Below are 12407 nucleotides of genomic sequence, written 5' to 3'. Positions count from 1 at the left end.
GCGATTATGGTAGAACATGACATGTATTCATGAAATGCCATGTTAGCAGACATTCCAATTACGCGAAATCCAGAAACTCAATTTGTTTAAACCAGTCTAGCAATGGCCACACTTTATGAAAATAAAGGCGAGCAACAGGATATGAATGGCAAAAACTATACCAGTAAACTTTCAGTTACTTTTATAACTAAAAGGATACAAAATAAAAGAATTTCCATTTGGATCACTCACAAAATTCATTTAGAATTCTACAGCTAGCAGCAATGATTCTATTTTGAATGTCAGGCCAGCACTACATGCAATGGTGTGTTGTATATCTCTCTTGTAATAAAAGTATACAAACGACTGAGCTTGGGAAAAAATCTGCCCATTGACCAGATATCTAGCAGATGTAGAAAATGAGGATGGCTCAATTGATTAACAGTATGCAATCAAGGGAGTTTGCAGAGAAGCAAAAATTGCCTTCATTGAGCATACATCATGCAGAAACGTCAACTCTCTAGCAGATAATGTAAGACCAGGATAAAGCCCATTGTAACTTTTCAGCAAAACTGTAAGACCAGGATAAAGCCCATTGTAACTTTTCAGCAAAACTGTTTGGTATTCCCCGAAAAGAAAAGGATCTACAGTTAAATTCAACATATAAGAATGCTTTTACAACATAGACTAATACCATTTATGTTGCAAAAGAAATTCGAGAGAGAGAGAGAAAAAAGAAAAGGAACAACTCAAATTGAAATATTACTCATGACTAAGGAGGAAAAACATTACCATGATTTCAAAGGAAATGACTGGCCATCAAAAGTTGTGGCTTCTCCTTCTCTTCTTCAACCTCCATTGAAGCTTCAGCTTTTATTTCTTCAACCCTCTTATCCCAAATATTATCTATGAGCTTCCACGTTTCATCACTGACCGTTTGAGTCTGTACAAATAAAATCAAAAAGCATTTTTGTCAGAACTCAGAAATGAGATATATGATAAAACTAAGTCTTGTCCAACTTGCCTCCTTGGGACGTGGTGCGCCAAAAGTTGAAAACCCAGAACTTCCAGGTGCAAACGTTACCCTCCCTGGAAGTGTGATCCCATGGATTCCCCATCGCCCAGCATAAATTAGGGCTCCATATTCGTCAACTGGATTGACAGTAGGCTATACAATGGGCAAAAGCATCAATCATGCATTTCATTAAAAATAATGAACTAGTAGTCATTAATCAATAAGCATTCCACCATTTAAAACCGCACCTCTATAGCTTAAACATACAACTCTAACATGTACTGCTCAAATAGCAAATCAAAACAATCATATAAAACCAGAATTTCAGCCATATCACTACCAAGGTACAGTTATTTCAAAGGTCGGTTCATATTCAAGAAAATTATTATGGATTCTCTTATGTATTTTCTTAATGTAACTTGATTTTCCCTAAAACGACTGCCATGAGATATTATCAAGAGACTATCATATGTTAACCTTTCAGACTCCCACAAGATATACGGTCAATTGTGATTATAGTTCTAAAACTAGTCTCATGCAAAGTAATTATGCCCAGACCGGTTAAAAAGAATGGTTCAAGATGGAATATCCTAAGTGAGAGAATACAAAACATTGGACTTTATTTTTATATTTTCTTAATTGTAACTTTTATAAATATTTAGGATATTTTGGTGCTTTATTCTAATTATTATTTTACTTCTTTTCCAAGTATTAGGGTTTTACAGTTATAATTTGGTATTTGCATTTTATTAGGTTTCAGGTTTAGTTATAAAAATTTATGCTATTTTAGTATTAAGGTTTTGAATCATGAATTTAGATAGTTTAGGATACTGACATATTGATTATTGAGATTTTCTCCACATTGCTTCTGTGGTTTTCTCCCTCTAGTTTCTATGTTTCTCCCCTAGTTTCCTCTATTCCTTCCTAATTGCTCCTGTCTAATACTGCTTTTCTCTTTGTAGTTATATCATTTCCCCATACTTGCTCTTATATCAAACAAGCAGTATATCAGTGGGGAAAAAGGTTATATTTTAATTGAAAACAACCAGATCAAAGATAATCTGTATAGAATATCTGTCAATAAATAATTGCAAATGTTCATAAATTTCCACATTAGATTCATCTAAGAAAACATAGCGGCTTTTCCCAAAGAAGAATGTACATACCGAAGCTAGGACAACCATAATAGAATAATAATTATTGAATCCTAAGCTATAGAGCCTTTTTGCATTTAGATTTTCTCTAAACATGCCATTCCTTGAATCAAAAACTACCTGAGGTATTCGAGGTGCTCTATTGTATATATCCCAGATTTCCTCTGCTTTAATCTCTCCCTTTTCAAGTAAAATATCTGCAAAATGTAAAACATGGAGTCAAGCATTTAAGTATTTTGTTGTACATGGTCCTTTTGTTGCAAAAATTCAAAATTTCTCAGTACAATTAAGATAACTGAAATAATTGTGTTAGCCCAAAAATTTTATGCAATATAGGAATTAGTTTAAAGAATAATGAATTAACTATATGAAAACAATTAACCTGTGATTGTCTCTACAGCTGAATAGAACTCCCTCAGCACAGATGCACATTTTTCCACAGAAAAACGCATGTATTCGTCACGAAGTGCTTCAAGTTTCGCCGCAAGCTAAACATGAAGTTAATAATGCAATCAATGTCAATTCATAAAACATCTTCATGAAGTGCTATAAAGATTTAACAGCCACAAACTGCAAACATACATTAGGCACAAGATCATTTTGATTTCTGTAGTAAGCTTTTCCAAAAGCTGTCATCCCTGTCTGCAAAATTAAAAACTCTGCAAGCCTAGAAGCTTCTAATGTAGCTTTTGCTGAGATCCAACACATGTTATCAACCCCAAACATCTCCTCCTCAATTACTCTTGCTGCAAATTTCAGCTACCAGTCAGCCAGACTATACTTATTGTCAGAGGGGAGAAATAACAAAGTACTGTAAGGGAAGTTATCGAGATTAGCATTTGATAACATGAAAGACCAGACAGGATTAAGGGCCAACATACAGTAGCAAGGAACCTTACTTAAGCAGGTCGAGGAGGGTGGGAGACTTAACCATCTTGTTTTCAAATATAAACTATAAAGAGCTCTATTCTTAGAGTCAAGCTTACAACCATGGAATTGGAAACTAAATGACACAGAGTTCAATTACAATCTTCATTTTCTAGGGCAGATTTACTTTCCCCTTATTTTTACACAAGGTGGAAAGTGGACATTTCAACTTCAAATGCACTGAACTTCATGGAAATCAAAGACAAGAATAATACACAAAATTCAGCTAGTAAACTAATAAAAAAATCAATTATGATGATAATGGATAAAAGTTTTCATTACTTACGAGCACATGCACGCACTATAGAGCTTATGTAATCTGATTTTCTCAAGAAAACCTTCCCCGAAAATTCAGCATAGCGCATATTTGGCTGGCTACGGATGGACTTTATATCCGTCTGTAGGAGATAAACATGAAGATTTGATCAATAACTGTGAAAACAGGCTGAGCAAAAGAATAAAAACTGTGAAAACAGAAAATATCACAGAAGCAAATGGTACTACAAGTATATGAACAGGTGATGTTATCTTAATGCAGTAACCTCTGTGAATGGGCGGTAGGGATCTGGAAAGTAGCATGCGAGAACAGCAACAGCTGCTTCTCGATATGCTAATCTCAACTTCAACTCCTCTGGAATTTCTGTACTATCTTCTTGGCCTGTTTCAAATGTGCCCTTTTGCTGGAAAGTAAAATTATGAACAAAGTGAGAAAGTGACAATCAATATGTTGAATCAATAGCCATATGTAAGGAATGTAGACTAACCCTCTTCAAAGCCTCTAGAAGTTCTTCACGTCCAATGTAATCAAGATCTTTTCTGGCAGTCAAAATTCCAGCCTCATTCCTATCATCCCAGTTTGGAAAACATTAGTCCTCCCAAATGTTAAGTGGTATAATTAAAAAGTAATGAGATATATAGTTATGTACAATATATTTTGAAGCTCAGCCCCAGTGAAATCTTCGGTAAGCATTGCAATTTCCTCCAGGAGAGCCTCTTTATCCTCTTCAGACCGAAAAAATTTATTTCTAGCATGGACCTGTAGGATACAAAAATGAAATAATATAATAAGACACAAAAGCATACATGAGAACATAAAGGCTTTTATTACAATCACATTAAACAAATACCTTCAATATGGCCAATCTGCCATCTTTAGATGGCAACCCAACTCTTATTATCTTGTCAAACCGACCCTTTCTCAGGAGAGCAGGATCAAGAATATCCAGTCTATTTGTTGCACCTATAACCAACACCTGACAAGCCCAAATTTAGGATTGCATCAGAAAAGTCCACTTAAAATCCAAGTAAATACAAAATTTAATACCTGTGATGTAGAAACTTTAAATCCATCCATCTCAGTCAGTATCTGAAGCAGACCCTGTTCCCTTTCTGCACCACCCTATATAGAAAAATTACATTCACAAAACCATAGAGCAAAGTCAGACATTAATATGAGAGCCAATAGGTGATAATACAAGGCTAAGTTAGGACATTGCTATGAAAAAAGAGCTTTATAGGCACATCTATCCCAACAATATTTTATACTAATATGGCAACAAAAAGATCCAAGGTTCAAAAAGCAATTTGTGTGGCAATCCATTTGAATTAAGAAGCCTAGCATGAGCTCTTTAGTTGACTGTCGAGAATATGTGGATAGAAAAGATCCCACTGCAAAGTTTTAGGATAATGTTACATGCCTTGTCTGATATCAAAATCAAGAAGCTAATTTCCAAGGATACATGCAAAGTTTTTTTGTGTGTGTGCTACACTCAAGCTAAAACTTTTCATTGAAAATGGAAGTAAAGGAAACACTAGCAAGTGAAAGATTAATTACGATAATACTTGATATCCGGACCAAATTAGACAATGCAATGAAGCAAACTCATTAATAAAATCATCTACTTTAAGATTATCAGCTATGATGAGAGAATTTTCTTTGCTTTATGTTATATAGCATACTTTAGGAAATAGTGCTTTACTTCACTACCTTTTTTTTTCTTGGATCTTCACCCTCAAGAAAAGTACAGATTCAATATACTTTCAGAAACTATTGTGATTATGATGATTTATAAGGAAAAAGTGATCTTATTTTTTTCATCTTAACATTACATCTTTATCACACTACAGCTAAAAGTAAAAGGATCGGCCTTTTAATGTTATTAGCACTTAAGGGTGCCAGTTGCTCAAGTTGGAAATAGAACACCTCTGTCTGACCTTTAAGCTTTTCCCCAATAGATAAGAGAAAGAAGATAATAAAAAGTGAGTTATCCATTGACAACAACAACAAAAAAAAGGTAATTTGTCTTACACCACCGATATCAGGCCCCCCACGCTTACTACCGATAGCATCAATCTCATCAATAAAAATTATGGAAGGTGCAAATGATCTTGCATTAGCAAACAGGTCCTTCACACGTGATGCAGCGACTCCAACAAACATCTGGCAAGTTATATCACTATATCAGCCAGATTTCCAGTTCCAACAATTTCAGATAGGCGACAATAAAAAGGAAATAAATTACAACATGAAAATAAAATTCAATGATATACCCTGACTAAGAGACTTTAAAAAATTCAGGGCCATCAGGGAGGCAACATGAAAAAAGTTACTAAACGATGCATGAACATTGAGATTTTAAAGTAGCAGAACTCGAGGCACATTGCATTAAACAGACTAGAGGAATTGTGCGTTTAAACAAGGCTTCAACAGATGCACATTTATATATGTGTAAAGGTTAAAATAAAAGAATAAAAAAGAGAATTACCCAGAGTCGGTGCAAAAAGTAGTGGGATGACAAAATTAAGGCATGGATTAAAGTAAAGAGAACAGCTATAGACAAGATGAATGATCAGACCAATTCAAGATTTCCCTATCTATGACCCTTTAAAATAAATATAGCAACCGGATTTAAAAGCAACCAAGAATGAAGAAGTAAACGAGCAGAAAAAGAAAGAGTCAACAGTTTCAGGGGGGAAAGGCAATTAAAATTTCTCTTCCAATTTCACTTGATTTAAGGCCATAATTTTCCAAAGAAGTTTAGGATAAAGCCTAAATATAAAGCATCTGAAAAATCCAAAAGATAACTCAGATAAATTGAAAGAAATGAATTTTTTGTGAAGAAACCAGCCTTCACCTCTACGAAATCAGTGCCGTTTGCTGCAAAGAATGGTAGTCCTGCTTCACCAGCAATAGCTTTGGCCAGCAGTGTTTTACCAGTCCCAGGAGGCCCATGGAGCAAAACACCTTTAGGGCAGTAAATACCTTTGTTTTGGAACTCCTCATCATTTTTTAAAATTCGTACAATCTCTTGTAATTCTCTCTTGATATATTCTTGGCCAGCGAAATCCTCAAAAGTAACACCAGTTCTTTCCTCTGCTGATATAAATTTTGCACTGGTTAAAGGCAGTAAAGTTAGAGCCTGGTAGAATGATTTTGTTATCAACCATCCAAAACTACATTCACCACATAATCACCTAAAACTCATTCTAACCCAACAATAAAAAACCTTATTGAAAGAATGTAGGCATAACTAAATATTCGTGAAACAATTGAATGTGAAGTGGAAAATCTACCTTTTGAAGGACTAAACAAATTAAAATCTTAAAATTCAGCAGTTTTCAACCATCATTTAAATTATAGTTTAGAGTGATTACTCTATTTATCTAGATTATAACAATGCCTCCTTACCTGGAACATTAAAGATGCAGACAAAGCAACTTCAGAAAAGATGGTTCAATAGTATTAATATGCAAAAAAGCAGGTTTCTTGCTATAATGTATAGACAAACAAAAACAATGCAATAACTCTAGAAATTCGAAACTTTGATAAAATTCCCACGATGAAACAACAATTATAACAACTAGAGAGCAATGAAGAAAAGACACATGCATTTAATATTATAAAACAGAGGGAAATAAAATAAAGAGAACAGAATATATAAAAGGAACGGAGAACTGCAAAAACAAGATTCTATCCAGCACTTAAGGGACACTTTGAATATTACGGGTATCATACTGTTTGATACTAGATCCCAAGTCAAAGTTAACATTCAACAAGCACAAGAATATGGACACAGGTGGAAAGGTATCTTGAGTCAGAATCAAGTAAATAGTGAGGCTGACAACCTTTCCTTACCCAACTAAATATCTTTCTTCATGCAACACTACCTCAACATTTTAATCTAGGTAAAAGAATGAAGAACATATTCTAAATATTGAGCAAGCGGCATGACTAAAACCATTGAGCTGAACATTGGTAAAAAAGGTCACTGGCCTCGAAAATGTAGCCAGGTTTCACTCAATCTACTGATGACTTGAAAAACACGAAGCAGTAAATTAACTAAATAAAACCAAACCTCTATTAGGGGGCACTATAGAAAGAGAGCACCTAATGTTCATCTGTCATGAATTAATGGAAACAGTAAACAAGCTAGGTGATATCATAGGCTACCATACAGCAGAATAAAAAATAACTTATCAACAACTAACCCAATGGGAAATCATTGTTTGCTTACCGACTCTGGCCTAATGATCCAAGGGCACGGCGCTTGAGTGGTTGTCTAATTTTTTTGTTAGGAGCTCCCAAATCACAAGGTATTAGCTTTGCATAAATGGGCCTCATCATATTATCAATCCAGAGATATAGTGCAATTGACAAGGCAAGTCGCATAGACCATATTACTGCAGTTGCAACAGACGAGTAGACCTCTGCAGGTACAGTATCAACATTCAAGACATCAACATTCACAATTTGTTGGTGAAGCTTCTGCCAAACATCATTCCAACAATCAATGGGCATGCGGTTCACTACATGGCGCCGAAAAACTATTTCATTCTTTGAATTCCCCCCTGTTCCGTCCACTTCATTATCTTTGTAGTATGGCAAAATCACTGCAGGAAGCTCAACAGAGTTCATGAAAAAGAAAAAGAACAAGTAACTATAGGCTTTGGCAATCTGCAGGATGATGCAACAATGGTTCTATCAGCCAACCCAAGTCAATCCAGTGAAAGCTCCAGTGAATAGTTTATGAATGACTTAATTAACATACATATACACAACCATCATGTGGATCGACCAAATTAACAAATAACATTTAGTTCAAGCCATTGAGAGTAAGAAAGCAAGTGGTTCAAATCAAATATCATATAACCAAACATGCCTGAGATATGCAATAGAACATGAAAAGATGATCTATGTCACTCAGACTCGGGGGATAAATGTAAGATAGAACTATGCGTTCGGCACAGGGACATTCAGTTTTAATTTTTATTATACTTTGGAGGGTCAGACCTCCATACCCATGTCTATCAAATATGTGTTTGACATGATTACTTCAAGAAAAATGGAGATATGGATCGCTTAGGCTACAATGTTATTGAATGAAGTAAGCAAAAGAAAACCTTTAGGATGTAAAAATATGAAAAAAGCTTAAGAAATACCCAACAGAAAGATCAATGTCTCAGTCCAAAACCATATACCCAGAACTCATGATGATACCTAAGGATACCAATCTAGAATCTTAGGATACAAATTGAGTATTCAATATTTGGATCACTTCATTCCAGTTATTCAATAAGCATCCTAGACTTCAGGTACCAATAGCAATCCCAGGGTCAGTAAAATAGGAAAACTTTGGTAGCTTTGATAACTGAGATAAAAAGCAGTATACCTAAGTCTACGGTTTGCTTCCATCATTTGGTTCACAATAAATAAAATGATATCCAAGTTCTTTGAAAGGCTTTAGATCTGATGGGTGTTACTCAAGTTCATTTTGGATTTAGGACAATGTGCTTCTTCAATCTGATTTACTGATGTGCTACAATCTTAAAATTGAAGAAATGAACTACAATAGATTAAGTGAAGAGCAGAGATCTAAAGGTTCAATGTAAACAACAAAACTTCATTACCTGAAACTGTCTGACCATAATTCGAATACTCCATAAATTGGACATTGTTTGAGTTAAGAAGTCCCATAAAGTCACTGAAGTCAATTCTGTGTGAATTCTCAGGATCCCACTCTGTCCCCTTCAACTTTCCACGCAAGGTCAACAGGGCTCTGCTCCAACAGGAAGCCATGACAAGCTGTCTTTCTAACTGCAAGTCAGCCTTCCTCTCAAGCTCTTCCAGTTTATTTATTCTTTGCCTCTCTGCATCTTTTAATTTCTGGAGTATTGTTGAAATCAACAAAAGTTAATAATAGATAAGGGCAATGTAATTCTACAGTCCATGGCCCTAGCTCCTTAAAGTGCAAATTCTGGAGGGAAAATTGCCAACACATTAAGTCTTTGTTTCAAGCAAGTTTGAACTATACTTTTGCAAGAACAAAATTCTATGAGATAAAGAGTGGTTTTACTTGCAATGTTCAGATACCACGCTGTAGCATCATATTTATACATAACAAAAGGGAAGCACCCATATCAACTCGGATATACCATTTTACTGTTCCAGCGAATCATTAAAGAACTTAATTCTTATTCCATTTAAAGAAAAAGGTTCCCATATAATTAGGAAATTTTGTCCATCAGTGTAAAAACATAGAGCTGATAAGATGTAATACTGGCTATTCTTAGATTATAATTACAGAAGTATCCATGTTAACAATAGGATGAAACTTCATATATATCCACTGTAATAATTAAAAACCATACAAACAGATGAAGTATCCCACATATACGAAATCAAAAAGCATTTCATAATCCTGAACAAACTACACAACCTATTCAGAATCTTTAATTTGCATCAAATATCATTAGACTTATGTGGCTAAATATAAGGTAAAGAACTTAAATTCTTTTTCCATTCAAAGAAAACCATTACTATATGATTAGGAAATAATATTTTGTTCATTAGTGTGAAAACATAGAGCCGTAAAAGTGTTCCATATGAAAGTAACACATGTTGTTGCATTTCCTACTTGCTCTCTCAAAATACACCTCCAGACCTAAGTGTCCCATATGAAAGCAAAACGAAGCCTATCATCATTCACAAAATCTAAACTTTTAACTTCTAATCTTTCAAAATTACGTTTTGATTTCCACTTTCCGCACCCAACATTATTTTCTCATTGAGAAAACGGACTATATCGTTAGTAAAAAAAGAAAACTGGAAATGAGGAAATTTTAAAAAGAGAAAAAGAAACCTCGAATAACTGAGTGGACTCAACATCTTCTTCCTCGACAATGTTGGAAGCGACAGTTGAGTCGGAACTCGAACAGGAAGTGGAATGGTTGGAAACATCAATAGTGATGTTTTCGCGTTTAGTAAAGCTTAATTTAGGTTTGAGAGTGTTTTTACGGAGTGGTTTATTGCGAGAAAAGGAATAATAGGGGAATTTATCGAGAAGAGGTTTAGATGAGTTGCAGAAGACTGTTGGAGCTTCGACGAAAGTAATTGGTTTAGAAAGATAAGAATTCATTTCCTTTTCTAAAAAAAGGAAAATTATGCTTCACTTTCTCTCACTTTCTAGTGCGGGAAAATGCGGGAGAAAATGTTGGGACTTTATCTTTGCCTCGTCAAAGCATGCTGGGAACTGGAGTTGATTTTTTGGGTTTTGGGAGAAGAACAAAACGCTGCGTTTTCTATATAGGCTTCTTTTAAAATAAAAATAAAAATAATGAAGAAACTCATGATTCAGTTGGGTAATATTTGGGGCGAGGCCCAAACATACTGCTACTTATTTTGCTTCTTGTTTATGGTGAATAATTTTACTAATTTTCTATATACAATAAAATTTATTTATTCTTGAATTATTTCACTAACATTCTATTCACCATATACTTACATCGGTATTAAATTAAATTATTTTTGTATGATTAATATTTTAACAATTTAATTATAATCAATTATACATTTTATGCTTCATTCATCCGTATATCAAGTTACCATAAATTAAAATTTTATAATTATTTATTATACATAAAAAAATTTCAACAATTTAATATATATTAATACAAACATGGATTCGAAAATTTACTTTAAATAAAATATTTGTTAACAGTGCAAACTATATAAATGCATTGAAATTCATAAAAATTGGAGCAATTAATTATTTAATATTAAAATTAAAATTAATATCTTAATTAACCTAACAAGTTTCATATCAATCCTTGGCAAAATTCACAATAAAATATAAAAGGAAAAATCCTAAACAATGGCTTCTTGAAGTTGATTTTCTTTTTTATTTCTTGTGAAAAAAGAATAAGATTTCTTTCCAAATTGATGGAAAGAAATTTAAGAAACTTCCTATTTTCAACATTATAACATTTTAAGAAAATTAATATTTATAGTTTCAATAAAAAATATTACAACTACTAAATTAAATTTAAAAAAAAAACTCAACAAACAACTAACTTACAACATTGTAATAATTTTAGTAGTAATAAAACGTTTATTACTTTAGATTTAATAAAATTTTAAATTATATAAGTATTAATTCAAGATATAAGATTATTGTGATGCAATCATTTCTGTTGTACGTGCATTAAGAGAATACTAATCGTTCCCAATGATATAATATATATTCTAAGTACTATTCATAATTCATTTCAACTTTTAAATAAGAGGATAAATTAATGCGCTTCAATACGTTTGAATCTATATCCTCCTTCACACCGAGTTAAGACTTCATGCACAAAATTATTTTTCTTTTTTGAATATTAAATAAAATAGAGATTAATTTAGATGGCCAATTACATCTATACTTTTGTAGCGTTATAACAGTATATCATACATGATGATAGCACATAGCTTTAGAAAATATGAGTTTGATGATTTCTTACGCAAAATCAAGTAATCTTTTACAATATTCCAATTTTTGGAAAATTAATCATGAAGAGTTCAAATTTGATTGAAGTAAAATACTTTTTTTATGGTAAAAGGTAGTTCATTTTTTTAAAAAAGCATGGTACTAACAATTTTTTTTCATATGAAAGTATAAACATACTGTATTATATCTAATATTATATAATATACATTTAGGATAATATAAAAATTTTAAAAAAATTTATTGTTTTATTTCGATCTCCCTTTAAAGATGACTGCATATATAAAATTATAATATTTTTGTTCTAAAAACTTAGTATCTGTAGTCGATTGAGTCTTAACTCGAGTAACATCGACATTGTTGTCAGTGTAGGAGGACATGAGTTCAAGTGTACTGAAACGTATTATCCTCCTGTTTAAGAGTCTGAGAGAGACTATAAATAATTTTAAGTATTGGATCAAAACTAACAAATATGATAATATTTTTAGCAAAATCTGATAACTATAAAAGATATATAGAAGACCAAGAAAAACCGAAATGAAAACATTAAACAAAGCAAACAACCAAACA

At 33.1% G+C, this 12407-nt stretch overlaps 1 protein-coding gene across 3 annotated transcripts; it reads right to left on the bottom strand.

Moving 5' to 3' along the window:
• Positions 1–158: 158 nt before the first annotated feature.
• Positions 159–10623, bottom strand: LOC105802328 (probable inactive ATP-dependent zinc metalloprotease FTSHI 4, chloroplastic). 3 transcript variants are annotated; one of them, XM_012633899.2, is made up of 17 exons: positions 10215–10623; positions 8983–9238; positions 7590–7965; positions 6210–6468; positions 5384–5515; positions 4400–4474; positions 4203–4328; positions 4002–4111; positions 3840–3918; positions 3618–3755; positions 3362–3473; positions 2731–2894; positions 2531–2636; positions 2269–2345; positions 1004–1147; positions 772–922; positions 159–623 (listed from the first exon to the last, which is right to left on the bottom strand). In XM_012633899.2, the coding sequence occupies exons 1-16, from the start codon at positions 10488–10490 to the stop codon at positions 779–781; spliced, it is 2574 nt and encodes an 857-aa protein (XP_012489353.1). In that variant the 5' UTR covers positions 10491–10623; the 3' UTR covers positions 159–623; positions 772–778. The 3 variants fall into 3 exon arrangements, with proteins under 3 accessions (XP_012489353.1, XP_012489355.1, XP_012489356.1); XM_012633901.2 differs by having other exon boundaries at positions 159–593; XM_012633902.2 differs by having other exon boundaries at positions 159–551.
• Positions 10624–12407: the final 1784 nt, after the last annotated feature.

The sequence above is a fragment of the Gossypium raimondii genome, chromosome 11, assembly GCF_025698545.1.
Source record: "Gossypium raimondii isolate GPD5lz chromosome 11, ASM2569854v1, whole genome shotgun sequence".
Lineage (NCBI taxonomy): Eukaryota > Viridiplantae > Streptophyta > Magnoliopsida > Malvales > Malvaceae > Gossypium > Gossypium raimondii.
This window is presented reverse-complemented; position numbering and strand designations above follow the sequence as displayed.